Source organism: Lontra canadensis, unplaced genomic scaffold (genome assembly GCF_010015895.1).
Source record: "Lontra canadensis isolate GAN:19392208 unplaced genomic scaffold, GSC_riverotter_1.0 scaffold2, whole genome shotgun sequence".
In the NCBI taxonomy this organism is placed as follows: Eukaryota; Metazoa; Chordata; class Mammalia; order Carnivora; family Mustelidae; genus Lontra; species Lontra canadensis.
Genome location: NW_022630996.1, coordinates 1,513,936 through 1,533,240, shown reverse-complemented (window position 1 = coordinate 1,533,240; position 19,305 = coordinate 1,513,936). Strand labels below are relative to the sequence as shown.

The window sequence follows — 19,305 nt, the reverse complement described above, 5'->3', positions numbered from 1 at the left end:
TTTTTAAAGATAAAAGCATTTACAGTTTCTTATTGTAATATCTTATTAAGAGCAAACCAGTAGTTCAAAAAAACTTTGTTCTTTTAACAAGGAGAAAACAAAAGTTTTAATTTTGCACCAGTATATTCTTGATAATGAAACTCATTAATTTAAATTTATTCTAATCTTAACCAGTACTGACAACACAAAATATTCCATTCTAAAGATTTCTTCTCTATAAACCTTATTCAACTTTCTTGTTTACATTCAGAGTTTGTCCTAAATTTTCCTTCAGCTCAGTTCATTATCCCAGGGTCCTGGGATTGAGCCCCATATGATGCTCCTTACTCAGTAGGGAGCCTGCTTCTCCCTTTCTGCCTGCTGCACCCCCTGCTTTTGCTGTCTCTCTGTCAGATAAATAAGTAAAATGTTAGAAAGATAATAAATCACAAGCCAGGTTTATAGATCCATACTTTAGTGTCTCTGCCATAAGATAAGAGTAGATAAACCTGTGTTTAGTACTTAATGTTTTCTTTTTTATCTTATTTGGAAATGATATTTTATTTTTTTTTAAGATTTTATTTATTTTTGTGACAGAGATCACAAGTAGGCAGAGAGGCAGGCAGAGAGAGAGGGGTAAACAGGCTCCCTGCTGAGAGCCCGATGGGGGGTCTTGATCCCAGGACCCTGAGATCATGACCTGAGCTGAAGGCAGAGGCTTAACCCACTGAGCCACCCAGGCGCCCCTTGGAAATGATATTTAACAAATTTAGCTCATCATCTAACTCGACAAATGCCAAAACTTCAGATTACCAAACATTTTGCAAGCCACCCAGAAATTTCTTTATAAATCTTTTAATCTTATTTATAATATAACCATTTAATTTGCTTTTGACAATCATGCCTAAATGACCCACAAAACTTAATTAATCATTAGACAAAGTCATCCATTCTAATTTTTAATTTTTTTTTAAACAAACTTAAAACAGAGACAACCCATGGGACTTTCATTAAACATCGGTAAAATAAAAGTTTTACATTAATGCATAACTGTAAAGACTGCTTTATATTAATTAAACCAGCAACCTTAAGGTAGCTTTAGTAATAAATATTTTCCCAGATCATAGGAACTTGATTAAACATTTGGGTTAGTTTCTATCTTTCAGAGTTTTGGAATGCCTAGTTATTTATTATAAGCACTTGTTTTAAACCAACTTGAGTGCTTTTACAAATCAATTTTCACAATACTATCTGGAGATAGAAAAATATCTCACATTTATAACATGTATGGATACACATACACAGACAAGATGCAGTCTTCTAACTTTTGTTCTGCTTGTGGAAATGACATTACAGGCCCAGTTCCCAAATACTTCCCTAATGTGTGTGTGTGTGTGTGTATGTGTGTGTGTGTGTGAAAAACTTCTCCCTAAAGTTCTCCCCAATTTTATTTCAAGTAACTGCCCTTAGGTCCTAAGGAAGGTGAGGTAAAAATTTACATGAGAAAGGCAGAAAGAAGGGATCTCTGTTTTCTTCATGATGAAGATTTGGTGCATATCTGTTATGGAAAGGTCCTAGAGTCTGGGCACAGAAGTCATTCTGGCAGTTTGTACGTTTTTAAAAAGAAGTCTTTTCCCCTTTTATTTCTTCAGTTTCAGGCAGTTGTGGGTTGTGTTTACATTTTAAAGACATAAGATTTATCATTTCAAGGTACAGAAAAATATTTAAAAAAAAAAGAAAGATTTTCCCCCAGAGTTTCAGGATAACTGCGATTTAAAATTCACCTTCCTTTCTCCTAAGTACAGTACAGTTTTTTTCCAATAGCTTGATTTTTTTCCAATATCCAAAAACACTGTAAGAGGAATTGGCAGTGTTTGGGAATTGGTAAAGATAAGTAGGCTTTGACTGGTTTTAGGGTTGCATTTCTGGTTTTGTAGAGATCTGTAAAATAGAATTATTTTTAATTTTCCAAAGAACAAGATTACAGCCCGAATATCAGGTGATTGGCCTGCCTTTTTAACTAAATATGCTTTTTATATTAGGGAGATTTTTAATTAAAATTGGACTTAAAATATTTTTATCTTTGTAAAACCTGTATAAAGCATTTTAACAAAAACCTTCTTTTGGGTACATAATTCAGCCTTGGTTTCTGATGTGGTAGTGTTGGGGTTTGGAGCCAATGACTAAGAAATCTTGAGATGGCTTTGGTGCAATAAAGTGTTTTATTATAGCACGGGGAAAGCCTTCCTGGGCAGAAAGGGCTGCCCTGGATTGTGAGGTAGGACTGAGGATATACTATAGAATTGAGGGAGGTAAAGTTGAGAAGTTTTCCAAAAGGGCTTTCATATGCTAAAGAAGACTCAGAGGATCCTCCAGGCCTAGTTATTGCCGAGTTTAGGATTGTTTTTCCCCTCTAGCGGAGCATTAACATTAAGACAGTTGGGAGCTTCCTGGAGGAAGGTTATGTCTTGCCTGCCTTAAGTATTTGTCAATTAAATTTCCTTATAACCTGCAGCTTATTTGTCAATAAGCTGCAGGTTATAAGGAAATTTAATTTTATCTACATTTCTTTCTGCCTTTGTTCCCCACATCAGCTTCTATCAGTCCTTGAATATTGGCCCTTCATGGATCATTTGTAGGAGGGTCAAGGAGAAATTTTTGGTTCTGTTTCTTGTGATGGGGTTTTGAGAATGGTCATTAGTCTTTTTAATCTCTAAAATTGGTAGGATCTTTTCAAAGTGGAGGTGAAAGGTCTTTATAATTTAAGAGATTTTGCTTGCATCCAGGAGACACAAATTCTTTTGCAGTGGGCGGGTCTAGGATAACACCTGCAAAGAATGTCACATAAGAATGCCTGAAGCTGGTATTCTCAACCCCTGGAAGGTAGGAGAAAAGCAAGTCTTTTTAGCCATTCTCAGGTGCTTTAGTTAAATTTACTCCTTGCTTTCAACATTTGTAGCAGCAGCCTGTACACTTTGAACCAAGAGGTTAGGCCTGAGTGCTTCAGGTAAATCTCATAGGGAAACCTAAGTTAAAACAGGCAAATGAGGCCAGATTTTAAAGGAAATTTACATTAGATATAGGCATTTATTTCTATTTAAGTCTAATTTCTGTGATTTTATTTTGTTAATGGACGGGTCCCTAAGACAGCTATTATACTAATAAGACAATTAGAGCTCTTTGTGAAGTTTATTTTTCTTTCGAACTTAGCTATTTAAAGGATCAGTCATCTATCTGGCCATGGATGAAGTAGGTCTAATAGTGACTCAAAACCAGTAAGCCTGAATGGCTTAACCAAAAATGCAAGATACATCCAAAGACAGCATAGGTTGGGATGCCTGGGTGGCTCAGTGGGTTAAATGTCTGCCCTCAGCTCAGGCCATCATCTCATGGTCCTGGGATGGAGTCCTGCATCACATTGGGCTCCTTGCTCAGCGGGGAGCCTGCTTCTCCCTCTGCCTGCTGCTCCCCCTGCTTGTGCTCCTTCTCCCTCCCTTTCTCTGACAACAAAAAAATCAAACAAAAAAGAGGGTATAGTTTGTGCAGCCCCATGATCCAGAAGTTTCCTCCCAAAATTAGGCTAAGCAAAGACCTTTGCTGCACAGGCAGTAAACATGGTGTGGTTAAAATGGTGTCTGGTCTCCCACAAAATTATGAGATGTCTCCAGTCAGCAGGAGGCGATAGTCTGTTACACTGGGCAGGTGATACTGGAATGGGACTTTCCAGCACTAACAAGCGACAAATGTTAAGATGGCAAAGATTCTTACAGAGTAGGAAATGTGGGGGTTCAGAGCTGACAGCCAAGATAGAATTCTTGAGACCTCTTCAGTGCAAAAAGGTGTTTTTGTTAAAGCACAGGCACAGTGCCCATGGGGCAGAAGGAACTGCACTGGGGCTCTGATAGGGGACTGATTAATTGCTTTCATGTTGGGAGAGGGTTAGGGAGATAGCCTGAATCTCTAAGGAATTTTGGAAGTAAGGTTTCCAGGACCTTTGAGGGGGCTAGCTATTGTTGGGAAAAGGTCATTTATTACCATCTAATAAAACATTGTTCATGAGACCCTTCAGATGTGTATCAGTGGGCCCTACACTTGGAGGATGATTCCTACCATGTGTCTTGGGGGCAGGTGTGTGTGTCTGTGTGTAAAGTTAAAGGACGTTTACAGAGGAATTTTTATATGTTAAAGAAGACTTAGAGGATCCTGGGGGGTCAGGATAATGTTAAGCTAAGATTGCCTTTTGGCCTTAGCAAAGTGTCATCATCAAGACAGGTGAGCTCCCGAGGAAGGTCACTGCCTGTTTCAGGGATTTGTCAGTAGGCTGTAGACAGTGAGGAAATTTAATTTTTGTTTTCTTTTGCCTTTGTTTCCTACGGGATTTACTTTGCTAATACTGATATTCACCCTGAATAATACTTGATCTTATGTTTATGAAAGCATTTGGTTCCACATTTAGATATACTCTGGGTACTTCCAAGTATATTCTCAAATTCATTGCCATTGAAATATCAAATACTTGAGAAAACAGGGTTTACGGAGGATAATCTGAAGGCAAAGCAATCCATTCATTCCTCTAGATACTCTGAAGTATTTCTAGATTAAGCCAGTCAGCAGAGAGCGGAATACCTGCATTGAAAGTCTTGATTACATTGTAAAATTTTGTTTACTGAATTGTGTTTTGGCATTTTTTTCCATGGAGCTACACTGAAGGAAACTGTAAGAAACCTCCTGTGAGATTTGTTGTTATCTTCTTATACAGATGTCACTGAACACTTTGTTTATTGTGTAGCATGGTTCCTTTTATAAGAGGACTCATTTGAGAAATTTCTTTCTGGGCTCAGTACCAGGAGTCTTATGCTTCTTTAAGCAGCTAGTTAGATTTTATTTTTATAGACAAGATGAACCTCACACCTGATGTGTCTCCATCTGTGTAGTATGCCAGGAATCCTAAAGCCAAAGTTTCAGCTACAACCCCACAGAAAAATATTGTGGTTTGTCTTTATCAAAGTAGTGTATGGATAAGTATTTTTAATCAAATATTACAAAAAAATTTCATTTAAATAGCAAAAGTTCCCACCCCAGTAACCAGTATTGACTTGATAGATCAGTTTGTAGTTAGCTAACATTTCCCCATACCTGGTCTGCTTTTAGAAATGATATCAAATATTTTAAATTATTTCCTTGTTAATTTTGTTGCTTCTAATACTAGTAAGTGGATTTGCTGTTCTGTGGAGCTTTGGACAGGTCTCCTGACTCATTACATGAAGGACATGGATTTTATCCATTGTGTCCCTTTCCTTCTGCATCTTTCAAACGTTTCCATATCCAGACTTCTGTCAGTTATGCTCTCTTTGAACACTGTTAAGCTTGGTAACACTGCCTTTGTTTTTCTTACTTTGTGTGTTTATTTCAAATATTGACAAATACAGATAACAGGTAGCACTTATCTAATTATTTTCATCCTTTTGTATGGCTTGACATGTAGGATAAAGAAAAAAATTTAGGGAAGTTTGGAGAGAAAAATCAATATAAATGTAAAAATAATGAATTTAAGTTATAGAACATATACAGTAGAGAGGAGAAAAAGGAATATACAGTAGAGATTTCTCTGATGCAATTGAAACTACATGTAGACATAAACACTGAGAAAAAGTTTGACAATTTCTTAAAAATTTAAGCATGTATCTACTCTGTGAGTCAGAAATTCTCCCCGTGTGCATTTTATACACATGCTCACAGCAATTTCATTCATAATAGTAAAAAACTGGAGACTGCCCTGGAGTCTCTTAACAGAAGCATAGCTAAATAAACTGTGGTAGGCGGAGAGCAGTTGAGCACAAAGGGTAAAACCTTAGAATGCTGTCATCATGTGGTTCCCATAGAAATAAAGGGAAAGAAATTGAAGACCTAGATTTTAAAATATTTTACCTTATTGTTTTTCTGAGTTACAGTATTGTTCTTATACCATGATTCTTAATCGATGGTTCTCCTAGTAAAATACTTCCAAACTTTGTAACTTTGGCAAAACGAAAAAGATAAGACTTTTCTAGTTGAGTCAAGAGCAGAAATGCTCAGAGGAAGTATTACTGCTCACATACAGAGAGTGTTTTGGCATTTGCCACACAACATGTTGTGACGGTTTTATAACCCAAAAAGAGTATGTTTTCAGCAGAGCTCAAGTGAATTATCTGTGTGAACATCTGAGATTTGATGTGGGCTGGTATGTTTGTGTCAATTCTCACATTTCTCCTATTATTTGTCCCTTGATTTTGACATGATTTTTGCATGACCATTTCCTTTTTTCTGTATGATCTCTGAGACGCCTGGCAACTTTACATATTATGATAATATCATCGTACCTTTGGGAAAACACTATTGATTTGCCTAGGGTCTTGAATCAGACTAGCATGCTTTTTCTTTTTCTTCTGTAGGATATTATCAAACGTGGTTTATTTACTATGACTGGTTACTGAACTGGCTTTGGTACATCCAGAAATAACAAGAGCTGTGAAATGTAAAGAGGTGGGAGTTAGGGAATGCTCATTTTTATTCATTCATTTAATCTGATTGTTAATGGATAACTCCTCGGACACCGACCATTGTGGAGGGCCGTCAGATTTAGTGGTGGACCAGAGATTTGATCACAGACTTCAAAGCTGGCCTATAGTGGATGATTAATTACACAATGACGTAATTTCAGCTGAGTGCAGAGAGTAAGTACAGGGTATTCTGAGGTTCCATGTGGAATACTGGGGGATTGAGGAGTGAGGGTCGGGGGATATCCTTAACTTCAGGAAGCGCTATCTGAGCCGAGTCTTGCCAGGCATGTTTGTACAGCCAGATGAAAATGATGACAAGAAAGTTCAGGTGACAAAGCCAGATCTGGAGTGTAACAGAGGCAGTATTTACGAAAATACTTCTTTTCTTCCTGCCTCAGCATGCAGTGTAACCAGACCTGGAGACTCACATCAAGGCTGCAGAATGGAAAATCTATTTCTATATTTTGATGTAAATTGTTAGCATGGGGAAAATAAAATTTAAAATCCAGCAACAAATAAAATTCTACTTAAAGAAAAGTGATTATAGTGATCACAGGTTTATGACATCAACTTAAGGAAAAAATCAATATGTGCTTTTGTTGCAGCAGAGATATTTTATGTTTTAAGAAATTAAGATCTCTCACATTAGGAAATATTCTTGTGTTGTTGTTTTTCTCACATAATTTCCCACCTAGGAGACTTGTTGGCAGTAGCGCTAAGAACTCCTCCTAGGCTCACTTACACAATAGCTGTGAGTTTCAGACACATATTTTTTTGTCTTAAGCAAAACCTTTGCCCTAAGATAGACATTCTCACTCATTTACTATAGAAGCTTGTGGTCCCTTATTTTAGGTTTCTTGAAAGGTGAGGTTTTAGTGAGGACCAAATATATTTATTCGCTTCATAAAATACTTCATAAGTTACACTTCAGACCCCATAACTGTGAATTTGAGGGAAATGTTACTTCATGCATCACACACAGCATCCTTCTAAATCCCTATATATTTTCCTCCAGTCTGATAAATTATATGCTTCAAGGGATGACAAAATGCTTTCCCAAAGTTTATTGGTTTTTAAATGCCAAGTGGTGGAAAAGTTTTTCTATGATTTTAGACGTTTGCATCCTATTGGAGTTGAGGGGAGGATTTATCTATTTGAAAGATTCTCTTAGACGAGGGGTTGGCAAGTATAGCCTGTGGGCTAACTCTGGTCTCTGTTCTTTTAAAGTCTGTGAGCTATGATGTTTTTTACATTGTCCCAGTGTTGTTAAAATAAAAAGGAAGAAGAAGAAAAAGGATATGGGACTGAGAGGTATGCAGTCTGCTAAGCCGAAAATATTAACTGGTATTTTACAGGAAAAGTGTACTTTTCTTGTGTCAGGCCATCGAACTCTTGTTTCAGCTAGAGTAAATGTTCAGTGCCACATGGTGGGGAATTTTTAGTTATTAAAACTCTAGCGATATTTAGATTATACAGTTAGCATTCTGAATAACTCACAGTATGTTTTCTTAAAAAATTCTAACTCTTTGCTGTATTTTATTTTAAGTTTTTCTTTTAATTCCAGTTAGTTAACATACAGTGTACTATTACTTTCAGGTTGTACAACACCTGGAATTCAGTAATTTCCATAGGTCATGGTGCTCATCATGACCAGTGCCCTCCTTAATCGCCAGCACCTGTTTCACCCCTGCCCCTCCCCCTCTTCTATGAAGTTTAGTAATTTGTAGGACAGTCATTCTCAAGTAGCAGCACAGGTTTTAAGTTATATTGCTCTTAGCTTTACTAAGTTTAAAGCCTCCCGAGTTACATAAATGCTATGTTAGTTATAAAAAAACAAAAACAAACAAAAACCCGAAAACCCTATCCTTCTAGGCATATATAGAACTCACAGCCGGTAGAAGAGATTTAATAGTGATGACTTATAATTCACAAGCTCCTGTGATTGATTTTTCAGATTAATGATGAATTTGTTGGTTGTTTTCATGTATCCACAAAACATGTATTACTCTGTGACATTTTTCCATAGGTTGAATTTTAAAGCGTATTGTTTCATTCAGGAAAGAGGTAAATTCATGTTAATTTTTCAATTTTTCATGCAGATTTCCAGTTCTTAAAGATTTTGTAAATTTCAGCTGAATGTTTTACCTTGTTTATTTTTTCTTTTCGCATCTATCTGAAAAACCACCAGTGGGTGTGAAAGAGTCAAATTATTTGAAAAGAAATGCTTCTTTTTAAGACTTATATGGCAGAGTACTCATTATTATTTACGTGAGGTGTGTACTACAGCAGACCAGCCTTTCTTTTTTTAGTAAACCCTGTCATTCAAACTTTTTTTTTTTTTAAGATTTTATTCATTTATTTAAGAGAGATGACAAGTAGGCAGAGAGGCAGGCAGAGAGAGAGGAGGAAGCAGGCTCCCCGCTGAGCAGAGAGCCCGATGTGGGACTCGATCCCAGGACCCTGAGATCATGACCTGAGCCGAAGGCAGAGGCTTAACCCACTGAGCCACCCAGGCACCCTCATTCAAACTTTTTAATTATTTCTATTAAAAGTTGCAGAGTAGCTTTCATTAGTGACCACAATGGGAGCATGTTTTGGGGAAAAATTGTAAGAAAATAAAATTCTAATTTTTGTCAAAGTTTGTTCAAATAAAATTGAAGAGAGAAATAGAGTAAGCAGGCAAATATGCTGTGTAGTAAATGAGCCAGAAATCAAATGTACATCCAGAATGTGGTATGATAAGAATTCTCAGACTTCAAATTTGACATTGAAATATGCAGTATCAAATATCAAAAATAAAATGTGTTGTGCCTAAATACAAAAACCTTTATTCCCAACTGAAAATTTTATTCTCAAACCAAACTCAGGGTAGGGATGCCTGCCAAGCTTGTTACTTTGCCCAGCTTGCCCTTACTAAGCTATTTGACAGACATCCTGTAAGTTCTCTGAGACTAAATTTCCTGATTTGAAAAAAGTGCGTCCCTACCAAACTTAAGGAGGTGCAAACAATACAACATGTACTAGGACTCTTTAAATAATAAAGTGATATATAAATATTAGATGTTGTTTTTATTAAATCAATGGCTGTACCTCTTTCTGTATTTAACTTTTCCAAATACTGCTGTATAAAAGGAGACATTTCATACATATTCATGCCTTTATATTCAAGGCAGTGATTGGTAACACCTACACTCTTCTTTTGAAAAGTTTTAAACTCCAATTAAAATAATGGCTTAAATATCGATGCTTGGAAATGAGAAGAAGTGCAAAACACACAATTTACTGATGCTGTGAACACCGGAGAAAATACCATATGACATGCATTTGTTCATAAATAATACATATGCCCTCTCCACGAAGCTCAACTTCAATAAAACTCAACTAGGGGAAACATCTCAAATTCTCGATGTGTGACCTTTCAGTGTGATGGTGAAATTTCACATGCAATATATCTAAATCTTCACTAATTATCTTTCCATTCAGGTATCTTTGTATTTATCGATATTTATTCAGTTGCTTTGAAAAAATTTAAAAAATGAGGAAACAAGGCAAATACTGAGAAAGCCCAGAGGTTTTCTTCAGCATGTTCTGATTTAGATGCTGGACTGCTGTTTCCACAGATGTACCTACTTTGTCTTTTTCTGACATCCATGCCTTTATAATAGCAGAATGATGAGCAGGAGTTTAGTGGAAGGAAAGCCTCATTCCCAGTAGTTCTGGGTTCTGTTTTGTTTTCTCTCCTCACCTGTGGTGCATTTGGGATCCAGGTTGTAGTAAGTTTCCCGTCTCTTCTCTTCCAGACTCACTTCTGCACCACTGTTCTTTCCTTCTCCCCGATGCACCCCCTGCTCAGGAATACTGGTCACCAGATCATTCTATCCAGTATGATTCTGTAATTTATGTTATGCTGTTGTCTTCTGTTTTTCTAGGAACTTCTCTGTATTCAGGGAGGGGTTGTTAGTGGCCCTGATCTTAACAGTGATGCGTAATTTTTTTGCTTAAAACCCTCCAATGGATTTCTTTCTGGTATGCTTAAAATGAAACGTACAGCATGGTCATGGTTTACAGTCCTGTCTGCTCCCAACATCTTCTACCCTGTTCTTCCTTTCTTCACTGTGTTCCAAAAGCTCTGGTTTCCTTATTATCCCCAAACATGCAAGGTATGCTCATTATTGTATACTGTATATGTAATTTAATATGTAACAACATACACATATTATGCAATGTCATGTCAGTAATGTATATACACACACATTCATTAAATATTTATTATTTATTAGCTACCCAGTTATGTACCTTAATACATAAATGCCATGAAAACTGAAACTCTGTATTGTTTACTCCTGTAACCCCAGTGATTTGAACAATACATTGTGCTCTTAGCTATTCCCTGAGTGAATGATAAGTGAATGGATCAGTGAATGAATGCATGTATGAATGAATCATTCCAGCACAAGTGCTAAAATTGAGTCTCATTAAGTCTTAAGCCTTAGACCTGAGTTCCTTCTCTGCACCAGGAATAACCTGTTCTCTGCTCCTCCTCCATTTATCTGCATCTCCCAGACACCGTTCTGCCCTCCTGTCCAGCTGAAGTCTGTTTCTTTCCTTTTTTCCTGATTATATAGTTTTCGTAGAGCTCCAGATATTACTGAAATTATTACCTGTATTGTCCACTTTTGCAGTTTCTTTTAATACTGCCTTTTGCAACTTTTTCCATATTATTTTAGGCCTGTGCTAATGTGATTTATAAGAAATATATTTTTTGTTCTTTGTCCATCATTCCTGGCACACAGCTCCTCAAATCCTTGTAGTTTCCTAAGTGATAAGTACAATAAAGGTGAAATGGATTTTTTTTGTTATTCATAATAAGCTCCTGGGTCACCTGGGTGGCTCAGGGGGTTAAGCCTCTGCCTTCAGCTCAGGTCACGATCCCAGGGTCCTGGGATGGAGCCCCGCATGGGGCTCTCTGCACAGTGCGGAGCCTGCTTCCCCCTCTCTTTCTGTCTGCCTTTCTGCCTACTTGTGATCTCTGTCTGTCAAATAAATAAATAAAATCTTTAAAAAAAAAAAGCTCCTTTGAGCTACGCCAGAGTTTATGCTAGAGGTGATTTTTGGAAAACCCCTAGAAAATCACAAAAAGGCGGGGGGCTGGTTAACAGTTGAACCATCCTGACCTCTGGAGAGTTTAATCATCAATGGCCAGTGACTTAATGATTTTGCTTGCATTAAGAGACCTCCCTAAAAATTTCTGAAGTTGGTGTTGGGAAGTATTTTGGGCTGGTGAATATGTAGAGGACTGAGGGAGGTGGCACCCCTGGAGAAGATGTGGAAGCCCTTCCCACATACCTTGCTCTATGCATCTCTTCTGCCTGGCCATTGCTGAGTTGTATCCTTTTATGATAAAACAGTAATATAGTAGTAAACTGGTTTTCTGAGTTCTGTGAGCAATTCTAGCAAAGGGTCAGACTTGAGAAGGGGGTCATGGGAATCTACTTTTAGCTGGTCTGTCAGAAGCAGAAGGGACAAATTAGACTTGAGATAGGCATCTGAAATGGGTTGGTCTTGTGGGCCCCCTCCCCTAACCTGTGGGATCTGACTCTATCTCCAGATAGGTAGTGTTAGAATTGCGTTAAATTATAGAACCTCCAGCTAGTATCAATGGAGAATTGGAGAATTCCTTAATGTGTAGGAAAACTCATGCATTTGGTGTCAGAGTGAAGTTTTGGAGTAGAGGAGAAACACAGAAGAATGTTGTGTTTTGTTTTCTTTTAGGCCTCAAAAAACTACAGATGTCTCAGAGATAGTGCTCCCAAAGAGTTACTTGGTATTGTTGTTGTTAGTATTTATATATCATCACCAAGCACTACAGCAAGCACATCCTCAAGACAAATTGTTTGGTGGCTTTTACTGAGTAATATCTAAGATGTATTTTAGATTAATTTAAATGCTGTAAGGATTTAATTCCAGTGATTTTGGTCAGGGATCCTCACCCATATTACTTTTGCGGCCAGAACTACCAATAGTGGTATTAAAATGCAGCCACAGTTTAATAGAATACATTCCTGGCATCTTTGTAAAGCTACAGCCTGGCTAGAAAAATACCTTAAAAAAAAAAAATCTTTTGCTGGTTTTCCTGATCAAATTTTGTCAGTAAGATACAAAGAAGATGCTCTCAGTGTTAACATTCATGACTTAAAGCTCATTGCGAGCTTGAAGGTAGGTGTGGCCCATTCTGCAAAGGCAGATGCAACCAAGGATGAGGAAAACCCTGGAGGGCTCAACAGGATCATCCCCGGAGACCATCCCAGTTTTCAGACATGCAACTGTACATGGTTTAGACTAAATTTTACCCTCATGTAGATTATTGGGGTGTCTATATGTTATAGAAAATAGTTTTAATCCTGAGGAAATATTTCCTTCTGAGCCCTATATTACTAGGTCTTATACTGCACATTGTGTGTTTCGGAGGCTAGAATGTGAAGAATGCCTGCCCATCAGGTAACAAACCGGCAACTGCAAATTCAGGGCGGTGCCCTGTGTGTTAAGAGTAAGCCGGAGCCTCCTGCTTCAAAGCCGCTATGGACTTTTTATCAAAAGCTTGTCTTTTGTGCTTCTTATCAATTTTATGTGTTTAAAAAAGTGTTACAAGTAATTTTTTAAAGATAGAACTTCTATTTTTATAAAGAAGCAAATTCAAAGCCTCAGGTCAAGAAGACAACAAATTAGCCATGTCATATGGTGCTTATGTTGTGGGTTTTTTTGTGTGTGTGTGATTAAAAAGGGGCAGTTTTCTTCTTAAAACTTTTATTTCAGTGTTTAAGAGATCATATAAACAAATATAAAAGAGGAGGGCACATGGGATACAACATTACAAAAATTCAAGTTATCTAATATAGAAAGAGCTAGAATGTATGTATGAAATTAAAACTGCTAATGTTTAAAATAAAACAGACATACATTTCTCACTTATTTGACTTATATTTTCTAAATTATGATTGTCTGTTTCTTTAAATCTTCCTTGAATTAGAATTTTATACTGACATTTTCCCTATTAGATTGTGATTGTTTGGAGTATAGTGTCTATGGTTCTAGGTATCTTATGTCCCCATATTATCTTGTTTTATACTTACTGTGAAATACATGTTTTACAAATGTTTCCTGAATGAATGATAGCCATGCCTGAAGGAAATCCATTTGTTCTCTGCTGAAAAAACATAAGACAATGGGAAGTTCTCAATGTAAATAAGGTTCATGGGAAATCACTCTTTTGATTTGACCACATCCTCTGTAAATGAGAAATCTGGAATGGACACATTTCTGACCAACTTGTAAACTCCGTAAATGTGTTCATGCCAATAAAAGGTAGAAAACTCTGGGTATTTGCACAATGTATTCATTTGTTCTTTTAATCTAACTGATGTTGAAAAAAGGTTCAGATTACTAATGGTGGCATGGGAAGGTAATGTGGAGAGATTTTTAAAAAGCAAGAAATATGGTTGGAGGCTGAAAAACTGTAATTTAAATGTAAAATATGAGAACTCATAATTTAAATATTTATTGGATAGTGTGGTGGGTTCCGTGTAGTGTTTCATTGTTCTAATATATGTGTTTTTTCACCTTCAAAAGGACACTTAGAAATTTTGGCCTGGTTTCCATTTAAAACCAGACTTGTTTTCAAATAAAGGAAGTATGGTAGCTTTGTTCAAATTGTTTATAGTGGAAAATATAAAATCCTGCCATTGGAGAAGAAAACTTACATTTATCTTAGCACACAGAGAACGTGGTTGTTTCCAAAGTACGTTTTCTTTATTTTTTGAATCCTTTTTCTTTTTTTCCAGGCATTTCCTGGGAACATCAACTCTGATAGTGTGGTTCGTCATGATTTACAGCATCCAGTGATCGCCCGCTATGTGCGCATCGTGCCCCTGGACTGGAATGGAGAAGGCCGCATTGGGCTCAGAATTGAGGTCTATGGCTGTTCTTACTGTGAGTATCTGTTGAAATTTATGGTGGATTTTGTCATTTTCATTTAATTAGTGATTTATTTTTGATTATTTAACATTACTTGCTTTCTCTGACAATAAACTGCCTTGTTTATATATATAAATATATGTTTATCTATATGTTCTAGATATATTTTTACATCTTTACACAGAAACACATAAAAATACCTTAAGCAAAGGATTTTTGTTCCGTAGACTAAAACGACAAAGCTTATTAAGTAAGTTACCTGAAGTCTTAAGCAATATTTAAAAGTAGAAACTTACATTATTATCCATCATTTGGCTCTTTGTGATGGATTTTGGATATATTCTTAAGAATTCCCTGCCAATTCTCATCAATTTCACGTTTTACTATTTTAAAGCTAACCACTAAATTTTAATGTCAAGGATATTTTATATGTCTGTAAGTTTTATTTGCTCCTTTAAAAAATTGCCTTGGTCCCCTAAAATGATACTTTTCTTTTAATCATGTTTTAAGCTCTTTTTCTTATTTATTTCTTAAATACATTGTATAGATGTCTGGTGATTCTAATATATGGATTTTGGGGGATTACAGCTCTGCTGTCTTGTTTCTACTCATTTTTACCAATAGTGCTTGTTTGCCTTTCCTCTTCTTCTGTCTTTCTTCTTCTTTACAGCCCTCTTATCTGTCTGTCCTTCTCTTCCCCATCTTCTTGACTATGACCTTAGTTTCTTTAAAACTTTCACCTGTGGAATTTCTTTCAGGCCAAGGTTGATGATGGATTTATCTACCGAAGATCTATCTTTGCTTATTTGCTTCTGTGAAAGCAGTACCAACACAGAATTACTTTACAGATTGTTTGAGGTGTTTTGAGGCCGCTAGGTAGTAGAGATTCAATCTGCAAATACATGATTTGCAGATACTGGCTTTAGAATATGAATTCTATGATAAAATATTTCCCTCCTCCTAGGAGTCTACCATTAGACTCTCCCTTACCTCTCCTACAGATACGTAAAAATAAAAGTTCACTACAACCAGAAGATGGCAAATGACCTATTGGCAAGCTTTTTAAAATTAACCAAACATTTAGTAGTTTATAATAAAAATATATATAAAGCTTTCACCTCTGTAGAAATCAGTTACCGAGATTGGTGTGGAAATAGTAGCTGTTGTGATAACCAAATCATATTTTTTTATTCATGAGCAATATTGTTACATGCAAACTGAAGTGGTTACTACAAAGGGGCCATGGAGATCATTTAAAAGTTCTCCAGGTGTTTATTTTATTTGGTCATCACTTTATTATAGCAAGTACAACGAGTAGAGAGGCAGAGAAATGTAGTTCTTCAGCAGAATATAGATCTTCAGGAGGAAGATTTAACTTGTTAGGAGAAGCCTAAAATGAGCCTTAACATAAATCTGGGTTCTCTGTATGTGGTCTGGGCATTATGGATACAGAATTCTGTGTTCACACATATTCTAAGTATCAGCACATCGGGAAGGCCAAGACAAAATGTGGTATTTTCCTCTGCATGATGGATTTTCTAGAGAGCATGTTCAGTAAGTGAAAAATGTGTAATGCTCTTCATGGAAACCATGATGTATGAAATTTATTAATAATTACTTAGCACTTTTTATGTGTCATGAAATATGCTGAATGTTAGTAATACCATGGTGAATAAGGAAAACATTACATGAGACATCAGGTGGAACAACTAATATAGTAGTATTTATCGGGATTAAAAATAGTGAAAGTTAAAATACACCAGAGGCATATCGCCTGAATGATAGAGCTGAAAGGAAAGCCAGTGAGTCTGGTACAATGCTAGAGCTCATGGCCGCTGTTCTATTTTCCTACTCCTTGATTCCATCAAAGTGAGCAATGATGTAACCATCACCAAGTCAATAAAATAATCATATTGACACCTGGCCCCCCCTGCCAGTTACTGCTGCTTTTTAAAGGTAGAAATTCACTTGATTTTTATCCTCATAGATTAATTTTACATTTTTTTTTTAGTTTCACGAAAATGGAATCCTGAAGTATACATCATTTCCCATCTGAGTTCTTTTCTTCAAAATAATAATTATAAGAATTATCCACACAGTACTTAAGGTATTTGATTATATTCATTGGCCCTGTTACTCTATTGTATGAATATCCTATAATCATCAATTCATTTTATGTTAATGAATGTTTGAATTATTTCCATTTTTGGCTATTTTAATAGAATTGCTATAAATATTCCTCATGGATGTCACCTTAGGAAGGATAATACCAAGTTAGGATATATGTACGTTTAATTTTTGTCAGTAATGGCAAAATTCTTTTCTGCAGTGGTTATTATCAACTCACACTCCCACAGCCAATGTATTGGCGTTCCTGTTGCTTCACAAATTTGGGAACTTAGTCTTGATTTCAAAGTTTTAACCATAGTGGTGAGTGTTTATTATATCTCATTTTAGTTTTAGTGAACACTTTCCTGATTTTTAAAGAGGTTATGCTTGTCTTTCCTTTGTATACCTCTTTCTTTGAAGTGTTTGTTGAATTTTGCCTGTTTTCCTATTGGATTATCTTTTATTTATCTATTTTCCAGTTGTTTTTGAATACTTTTTAGAGCCAACTCCCTCTCTTTCTCTTTTATTTTGTTCTTGTTAGGATATCCAGACACATTAACTTATTTTTGAGATGGCTTTCTTTAAAAAATCATTTGAAAACCAACACTGTTAATGGGGTTACTTAGAGCCCAGAGTAAAGGCAAATAGCGCTTGCCCAGAGGCAAATAGTGTGAGGTGACTCAGGTGTGGCTTAAAAGAGGACAGTGTGGGGGCGCCTGGGTGGCTCAGTGGGTTAAGCCTCTGCCTTCGGCTCAGGTCACGGTCTCAGGGTCCTGGGATCGAGCCCCGCATCAGGCTCTCTGCTCGGCGGGGAGCCTGCTTCCTCCTCTCTCTCTGCCTGCCTCTCTGCCTACTTGTGATCTGCCTGCCAAATAAATAAATTAAAAATCTTAAAAAAAATTATTAAAAAAAAAAAAAAAAGAGGACAGTGTGTTCTACAGTTGTTGCAAGTGGATCTGTGAAGTGGTGAGCTCATACTATCATGGCCTTCTCCATCTAGCCCGGGCTTTGGGAGTCACAAATGGAAAGGAAAAAAATGCCTGAAGCTACATAGGAAGCTAGGTTTTTGTAGTATATAAGCATCTCTGGGGGGGCAGGAATCGTACACTTTAAAAACTGTATTAACATTATACCAGTATGTGCCAGTGGAGTAAATGATGAACTAGTAACATAAAATAAAATGTAGGATAGAAGTTGAAAAATACCATTGTAGTAGATTGTAGTAAGTTGGATAATGGTCTCCAGAGGTGTCAGGTACTAATCCCTGGAACTGTAAATGTTACTTAATAAGTCAGAGCATTTGATTAAGTTAATAATTATGGCGTGGGGAGAGTATCGTGCATTATCCGGGGGGCTTCTAGGTACATGGGTTCTGTCCTTGTGAGCGGTGGGCAGAGGGAGAATTCATAGACAGGAAAATGGAGGCACTGTGACCATGGCTCAGAGATCGAGTGAAACTTTTCTAAGTCAAGGAATGTCAGCAGCCTCCAAAAGCTGGAATAGGAGAGAAGATTCTCCTTGGAGCCTCCGGAGGAATTGTGGTCCTACTGACTCGTTGATTTGAATCTAGTGAAACTGATTTGGGACTTCTGGCCTCCAAAACTGTGAGAGAAGAGAGATTTGTTTTAAGCCACCAGGTTTGGGGTACTTTGTATAGCAGGGACTTGGAACCATAGACGTATCAATATCATTTTAGGGGGAGTAAAGGTACAAACATAGCTCTAGAGCCGTGTTCTTTAGTAGAACTTTAAACAAAGATGTGAATGTCCTTGACCTGCTGTAGTCTGCTAGTCACATCTGGCTGTTGAGAACTTGAAATGTAGCTGAGATAACTGAGGAACTCATTTTATTTTATTTTTTTTTTTAAACATTTTTTATTTATTTATTTGAGAGAGAGAGAAACAGTGAGAGAGAGCATGAGCAAGGAGAAGGTCAGAGGGAGAAGCAGACTCCCCATGGAGCTGGGAGCCTGATGCGGGGCTCGATCCCGGGACTCCAGGATCATGACCTGAGCTGAAGGCAGTGGCTTAACCAACTGAGCCACCCAGGCACCCCGAGGAACTCATTTTAAATTGTGTTTAATTTTAATTCACTTGAATTTGAATTTACATAGTGTGACTGCTGACTACCATATTGGTTGGTGTAGATTAGGAGAACCAAAAGTCTGCTTATTATTTTTCTTCCATGTTCTTTTATAGTTTAAAGAACCTACAACATTTATTTTTTAAATGGCATTCTCTGATTTTTTCCTTTAGTTTGGTGAACAGTGATTTAATATCCTGGACACAGTTTTTATTGTCAAAGGGTTGATGACTAGTCATTTCTTTAACAAGATCTCCAACTGGGCCATTTTTGTAACTAATGTCCAGATCAGATTCTTTTTATTTATCTATTTTTGAAGAACCCAAATTGTATTTATGTATTTTCCAAGAGAAATACACGTTTATATTAAGAAAAATATGTGTTAAAAATATTTGTGATGGACAACTTTCTTAAAGCTACTATTGTTTAAGTTTACCTGTCCTAGTGTAGGCCCTTAGAAGATGGCCTTCTGGTTTTGTTTTTGTTTTTTGTTTTTTTGTTTTTAATTTAGTGAAATACTATGTCAAAGACTTTGCCTTTTCAATGAGAAAAAGAATCATGGATCTTTGAAGGGGAAAAGTCAGATACACCCTTTTATTTTGCCCTCGTAAGAGTTAGCAGTGCT

The 19,305-nt window shown here is 36.7% G+C and overlaps 1 protein-coding gene across 1 annotated transcript in view; it reads left to right on the top strand.

Moving 5' to 3' along the window:
* CNTNAP2 (contactin associated protein 2) overlaps nt 1-19,305 on the top strand; it is a 1,928,204-nt gene that overhangs the window by 789,277 nt on the left and 1,119,622 nt on the right. The window contains exon 4 of the mRNA XM_032866749.1: nt 14,357-14,504. Coding sequence (XP_032722640.1) covers nt 14,357-14,504 — 148 coding nt within the window. The remainder of the gene's footprint in view (nt 1-14,356; nt 14,505-19,305) is intronic.